At 41.8% G+C, this 7,712-nt stretch overlaps 1 protein-coding gene across 1 annotated transcript in view; it reads right to left on the reverse strand.

Moving 5' to 3' along the window:
• Itpr2 (inositol 1,4,5-trisphosphate receptor type 2) overlaps positions 1-7,712 on the reverse strand; it is a 394,656-nt gene that overhangs the window by 118,600 nt on the left and 268,344 nt on the right. The window contains exons 42-44 of the mRNA XM_029478274.1: positions 5,222-5,422; positions 3,014-3,124; positions 13-108 (exon numbers count right to left, since the gene is read on the reverse strand). Of these exons, the coding sequence (XP_029334134.1) occupies positions 13-108; positions 3,014-3,124; positions 5,222-5,422 (408 nt within the window). The remainder of the gene's footprint in view (positions 1-12; positions 109-3,013; positions 3,125-5,221; positions 5,423-7,712) is intronic.

The following is a 7,712-nucleotide window of genomic DNA, read 5'->3' on the forward strand; positions in this document are numbered from 1 at the left end:
AAGTGTTCTCACCAGTTCCCTGGGTCTCATGTTGAAAAGGATTCTCTCTGCATTCTCACTGTCATGTCTGCTCTCCATAATGGCCAGCAGAAGCTTGGAGGCGTTATTCTGAGGACAACAAAGAGGGGGTCAGTGCACATACAAAGTCCACAGCACAGGTCAAAAATCCCCTGCATTGGTGGGAACTCAGATCACACAGCCCTTTTCGTTTTCTCAATCAGATGAAAGCTGAAACTTTTTATTATTTTGTCATACTAACATTTGAAAATAGAAGGTTTTAATTTACTTCATTGTTGATACAAAGTAAAAGTCAGGAAAGATGGGAGGATATTTTAAATCACAGGTGTTTTCAATGGGAAAGTGGCTACACACCACACTGAATAGAACTATAGCTTCTTTTAGTGCTTCCTCCGTTAGATTTCTATAATGATACTTTAATAAGACAATCAGATGAACAGGCATCAATGACATTTTATAGACATGGCTAGAACTTGGAGAATTTAGCACAACCATTTAGAAAATGAAGTAGTAATATTAGTAGCATACTGAAATTGCATATAAACGTGTGAGTCACTGTTGAGAATAGATATATGAAATTAAATTCATGAGTTAGAGAGAGAATGATTTGCTGATAGCTTGCTTATTTCATGGCATTTATTATTCAGTATGTCAGAGAATAACATTTTGTTCTATTCTCTTAATAAAGAATGGAAGCAGTTTATACTGCCGATGTGTTGCAATGTATTAATTACAAACATTATCTCAAGTATTGTTACTTAAGATATCAAGGTGTGAAGCAATCTTCAGTCCTGAATGGGCACCGGAGAGTTGCACTGGAAGCATTCTGTCCTCTGTCACGTAAAACCTTACTCTCCACAGATTCCTGATAAGACTAAGAAATGGAAAGCGGTAGAAGCCGCTTACAGATGTTTCTTTTTTTTTTTTTAATTTATTGATTATATGTAAGTACACTGTAGCTGTCTTCAGACACCCCAGAAGAGGGAGTCAGATCTCGTTACAGATGGTTGTGAGCCACCATGTGGTTGCTGGGATTTGAACTCCGGACCTTCGGAAGAGCAGTCGGGTGCTCTTACCCACTGAGCCATCTCACCAGCCCCCAGATGTTTCTAAGAGACTCAGAGTTCACATGTTTTCAGAACGACATAAGTTAAGCTGAGTCACTGTTTGGTGGAGGTGGACAAAGCACTAAATTGACAAAGTTGTATAAATTATCTCCGGTTACATTTGGTTCCACATTCTGTCCAAGGCTCCCAGGACTGCCCGATACCGCCTTTAAAAGGATGTCTAATGAATCTGAAGATAATGAAGGTGACAGGCCACACCAGTGCCACAGCTACCATGGAGGATTTCAGTCGGATTCCTTTCTATTTTTCTGTACTATTCTCATATTTTACAGATATTTCAAATTCTACAGTCCTACTTTCATAATCTAGGGTTGGAACACTATGCCTTAAAACCTAAAGCATAGGGATTAGAGGAGATAGTAAATCCTGAGAGCTCTGTGAGGAGATCCCTACAGAATTAAGAGGTAACCTCAGCAACACAGGCTGCGTCCTCTAATGAGCCACAGCCTGCAGAGCCAATAGAAAAGGGCTTTAAAATGCATCCAGTCTCTGAATGCCATTGGCAGTGTGTTGCTTTTAACCAATTTTCTTTCTCATATTTTCTGAGAATAGAAAGAAACCTTGCAAATGACCCCCTGAAATCTGAACCAATTTGGAAGTACATGAGCCTGGCTACACTGAAAAACCCCACACACAGTGCTCCTGTTAGCAGGGGATTTTCCTTCCATGGAAGCGGATTCTTCTTAAACAAAACACCTCCCGCCTCTTAACAAACCTGGCACTTTGCATTCACAGACCAGCTACAAACATGAAGGCAACAAGCTGAAGAACAGGAAAGACATCTTAGAAACTTGTTCAAGTGTATTTAAAACGGTAGCTTGTGTAATATTACATTTAAACTATATTATGTCACATAGTGTTTTATTTACAGTGCTATATTATATTGAAGGTATATTTCAAAAATTGTGGATAATTAAGCCATCCAATCCAGGAATCAATGTTACAAATAATTTACTTAAAGTGTGTTATCTCATGAACGTTGCCAAACTTGCCAGCAGATATAGCTCTGCCTCAGAAAGGCTCTCTTCAGATGCTCTGTTCAGGCAATAATATATACAAAGTCTTTAGATTTAAAGGCTATACTCGGTTTAGTCGTTAAGTATAAAACCATATTTAAAGTATTTCAAGAGAAGCAAGACACGTTTGTTGCTTTAGTTGCAGCCTGATATATCTGATTGCCATAGGTTTGAATACATCGGGCTACTATATGAATAAAAATTGAACGATCCTTCTTGAGTTAGTTTTGTATCCAGCCACTTTGCTGAAGTTATCAGCTGTAGGAGTTCCCTGGTAGTTTCTGGAAACTATCACATCATCTGCGAATAGTGATACTTTGAACTCTCCCTTTCCAAGTTGTATCCCCTTGATCTCCTTTAGTTGTCTTATTGCTAAAACTTCAAGTACTATATTGGGTAGATATGGAGAGAGTGGGTGGGCTTCTTTTGTCCCTGAATAATGGAATTGCTTTAAGTTTCTCTCCATTTAATTTGATGTTGGCTATTGGCTGGCCTATATATTGTCCTTATTGTGTTTAGGTATGTGCCTTGTATCCCTGATCTCACCAAGACTTTTATAATAAAGTATATTCAGACCCTTTCACCTCTGCCTGTAATGAAACAATAGGAAATTAAAATAGTTGGCCAAGTTAGGGGCTGCTTCAACATCTCTAGCCTAGAGCCTCACACCACATGACTGTGGCCTGCAGGTGGACCCTGCTTTCCCTGGCACACAGCAAGGGCCTTGTGAGTTCACTCCTCTTTCCTGTCCACCACCTGAGACAATGGTGGCATCTTGTTTTGTACAGTCACTTGACGACTTAGAATTCACTGTGACCAGAAGGTGTACATGGCCAGTGCGGGTCATACTACCTTCAGTTGCAGCACCAAGTCCATTCTGTACTTGCCCAGGGGGTTGATGTCATTCAGAATCAAGGCGATGATGATATCAATCCCATTGGATTCGTGAGTGGCGATACAGGTCTAGAAAAGGAGACACTTGTAAAAGAACATGCTATTTTTGACACAACACTGGAAGTAGTAATAAGGAATGAAACTTTAATACTGTGTACAGACAATGTTGGAGATTTGAATTAGAATTTTTGGCTAGGGTCTGTTGAGTGACTGGTATTGGTAAATGTCTCTGGGTGCAGAATACTAATACACCATGAAAAGCACTGCAGAATTTCAAAGATGAGCAGGTAAACTAAAACTCTTCCAAAAGGAGATCTTTAATCTTAGTTTTAAGGTATGATCAACCTAAAAACACTAGGAGGGGGGAGATTTGTATATGGATTTCACAAAACACAGAGCACTGACTTCTGCATGTGCTAGGTGGTGGGAAAGCTCATAGGATTCTTGGAGGGATGTGACTGAGCAAAGTACAGTCACGCCCAGAGAGAGCAATGTGCCTACTCTGAGGGTGAAGGTCCAATATGCCAGGATTTCGAGCTTCGTTGGTTGGAAGCAGCTTGAAGGCCACATTCATGGGACCAGGCTACCAAGCCACCCAAGCAGCTCCAGAATCTAAAACCCTGAGGAGTCACACAAGAAACAGCAGCCCTAGCCAACAGAGCAGCTTGGCCTGGGCCTCCTGTCTCTTCTTTATACAAGGACATCTGTGCAGAGGAAAGGCGTGTTCCTGTGCAACACTGGCAATGTCCTGAGGCGTTTCTGCTCATAAAAACATCTGCAAAACCCAAAGGAAATCTATTTCAAACCATTTCTAGAACTTTCTTAAAGACCTTCTGTGCACTTTCAGAGCATAGGGAGCTATCCAGGTAAGGCATGCTATCTTATTACAAGTGTTTCCTTGGTGAACTTACTTGGATTCAGGAAGTTTGAAACTCAGTTCCACCACAAAGTAGGGGAGGTTCTGGCAGATTTTTCACAAAATGGTAAAATATGAAAGAAACATGTATGTGTATATTTTTTATTTTAGAGACAGAATTTTATCAGCTAACCCGACCTCTGAATTTGTGCACTTTACCTCGGCTTTAAATCAACAGTCAGGGATACCTTTATCATTGTAGGAAACTAAAATGTGATCTTGAAAATAAAGGGAAAACATGTACAAACTCACTGTCATAAACACAGAGAAGAAAACAATACCATTATGATAATGGTCAACGTGTTTGCATCAAATGAACACACGTTCATTTGTGTGTGTATATCGTGTGTATATGTGTACACAGGCACTGCATGTGTGTGTGTGTGTGTGTGTGTGTGTGTGTGTGTGTGTACAGTCATATAATCTGCAATAGAAAAGTTGACTTTTTCACATCTTCTTTCTAGAACAACCATTGATGTTTGCTATCAGTCACATCTTTAAATTTTATGTCCAGAAATGTATGACATGGAGCCTCTGCCCCTGAACCTTGCCTGCTCCAGGGTGTTTTCTGAATACTAAACACTGGTAAGAAACATTACAAGATGCCCTTTTCTTCCCTACATTTTCTGTCCTGTCATCTCCCACATTGTGTCCTTAGAGCAAAGCGAAACACTCTGGGAACCAGGATGAACGTTGGGTCTCTCATATGTGCATGTGCACTGAAATCAAAATGGCACATCCTTTGGGTTCAGAAAGTCTGTAGCTTTGCTGTCTTTGCAGTGTCTCAGAGTGCTGCCATCTCTGAGCTGATCTCTGAGTCTGAAGCTATTTATCAGCAAGATGACAGCCATGAGATCCACTTCATAAGCTAACCAAGCATATGAGTAACATGGATATTATACCCCACAACATGTACACACTGCATTGGAGTCAAAGCCATAGTGAGTTAACTCCACACATCTAGAGATACAGAGAAAAACTCAACATTGGGAAGAAATACAATCTTACCCTTCTTTCATTAACTCTTTTTATCTTAAATATTTTCACGGGAAATTTTCTTTTATAATGCAATTTAAAATGTAGCCTACTATGTGCTAGTCTACACCTCAGCCTTTGTATGTTCTTTGAGAAAAGCAGCCACACCAAGCAGAACAAGCAACAAGGCTTCACTAGCATGTGAGGTGGGCTCTGTGCCTCACCTGGCACGCTGCTTCTGAGTCATGGCTCAGGAAGCGCTACTCTCTGGTTACCTGGTTCTCGTGGCACGGGCCTTGGCAGTACTCGGTCAAGCTCTCCAGAGTCTGGTTGACCAGAGCTACGTTCTTCTCATTGATGTAGAGCCCCAGCAGGCCTAGACCCCCTGTGGTACTCCCACAGATGCAGTCCAAGAACTGAAGTGTTTCACAGACAAGGTTGTAGTTAGTTTTGTTGTTCTGGTTCCTCAAGAAGTTCTGCAAGGGGAAATAAAATACAGCTGAAGGACTGAAAGCAAAACACAGGGGGAAAGGGAGAGCTGGTCAGGTTCAGCTTGTGTGTGTGTGTGTGTGTGTGTGTGTGTGTGTGTGTGTAAGAGAGAGAGAAAGAAAGAGGGAGAGAGAGAGAGAGAGAGAGAGAGAGAGAGAGAGAGAGAGAGAGAGAGAGAGAGAGAAAGATTCCTTGCTAGTATAGAATTCAATTATTCTTTATAAGACAGTGGGACAACTGGGGGCAGGAAGGTGACCAGCAGAAGAGAGAAGTAATGAGGGACATAATGGGTGAGACTGTGACTAAGCATAATGATGTGCATGAAAATGCCATAATGAGACTCATTATTTTTCAAGATAACTTTAAAATTAAATAATGTTTAAATGTTGATGCCCTCCCCACGAGACCTAGCAAAAGTATTCAGCCAAACAAGTCACACTAAATACTGCCCCGCTGTCCTCATTGGAAATCTACAGAGAGCAGAAACTAGTATGAGAAGAAGAAAGGAGAAGGGAAACAGAATGTTCGTGGAGGCGGAGTCCAACTTCCACGCGAAGCATCCCTGACAAGCCTGCCTGTCACAGTGCTGTCGGGGTAGGATCATAGGAGGAGCAACATGAAAGCCCTCTCAAGCATTTCGGCAAACAGTCCTCCATCTCTGTGCCTGCACACTAAAGAGATTCACTGCTCACTGCTGGTTAACACAGAGAGTGGCTAGCAAAAGCTGGACCCTTACCGCTGCTGGCAGTGTGATAGGTGTGGCTCTTAGGAAATGCTTCCGTGTGTGTGGTAAGAACTACCAAGCAATAAGTACTATAGTAATGTTTAAAAAAATGACTAAACGAAAAAGCAGACACTATAGAACGTATATTCTCTTGAACAGAAATTCGGCTTACAGGCACAAACTGATGTTTATATGTGCACAGAATTTTCTAGAAAAAAAAAAAAAACCTGTTATTGGTGCACTTCCTTTGGGGACTAAGGCTAGGGGAAGAACCCGAAGAGTAATAGAGGGAGAGAGGGTTCTTGCTTTAATGCATTTGCAGATATCTATTTATTTATTTTGATTTTTTGCTATTTGTTCTTCTTATCAATACTGTGAAAGGAAAGGTTCTCTAAGGGAGTGCTTGAGCCACACTTTCATGGTTAACAGAAAGCCAGATATTATTCCATCTATTCTGCTCATCCACGCCCCACACTGTCAGGGTCTATTGATGAGAACTAGCCGGGAGGCACACCCTACAGAAGCTAGATCTAAGCTGCGGCTGGCTCGTCCACACAAGCCACACTCCCCCCACCATTCATTTGGGAACATCTCATCGACATGGACCGTATTCTAATCCTAGGCAGGACCCACTGTGGAAACCTCTGCCAGTCACTGTAATTCATTGATAAAACCGTTTCCTGGCTATGCTAGCTACAGTGGCATGGTGAAGCTGGCTGTCAAGGGTGAGTGTCTGTCTTGGAGGCAAACTCTTCAGGTGAGCATTCCATGCTCCCTCAGCCAGGCCAATCACAATTGCTCTCTCCACGTGCCTTTGCCATGGTGTCTGCCATAGGCAGGGCATACAAAAACACCAGAGAGGTAGTCAAAGTTTGAAGGCAGCCCTAGTCCATCCATCTGAGAGGAAATGTGGTAATGGAGATATCGTGATGTGGACTACGTTAATTTGTGAAGTAACTTTCACTATCATAAAAAAATTCCTCGAGAGGAGATGCTTAGCCCCACAGAGACTCGAGGTGCCAGGATGAGGGGATACCTGGGGGTTGCCACTGACCCCGAGGAGAAGGGTAGGAGTGAGGGGGAAAGGATTATAGGAGGGGGTTACTGGGAGGGGGCAGTAAACAGGATGTAAAGTGAATAGTTTAAAAATATATAACATTTATTTTACAAAATTTCTCATATTACTTTGTTCCTAACGAAATGTCAAATAAACTTAGTATTGTACTCAACAACTATGGATTGGGAGAGACATAAATACCCGAGTCTAAAGCTGTGGAAGGCAGAGGAGACAAAGATGATCTCTCTGAACAAACACCACAGAGGAAGAGGTGATGGTGCTCACTGGGCGGGAAGACGTGAGATGTGGACCACAGGAAGACAGTGTGTAGATCTGGGTGTTTTGGATTTTAATGTATAAGCACTTTTCTCTTGGGTTTATTCCTTCAATCTCAACTGGGCTTTGGTGTCTTTGTTGATTCCTCTAGAATTCCCTTCAAAACTATGTATTAGCTTCCCTTGAATTGGGCTACTCAGAGCCTAAGGCCTCAGCATTT

Source organism: Mus caroli, chromosome 6 (genome assembly GCF_900094665.2).
Source record: "Mus caroli chromosome 6, CAROLI_EIJ_v1.1, whole genome shotgun sequence".
NCBI lineage: Eukaryota > Metazoa > Chordata > Mammalia > Rodentia > Muridae > Mus > Mus caroli.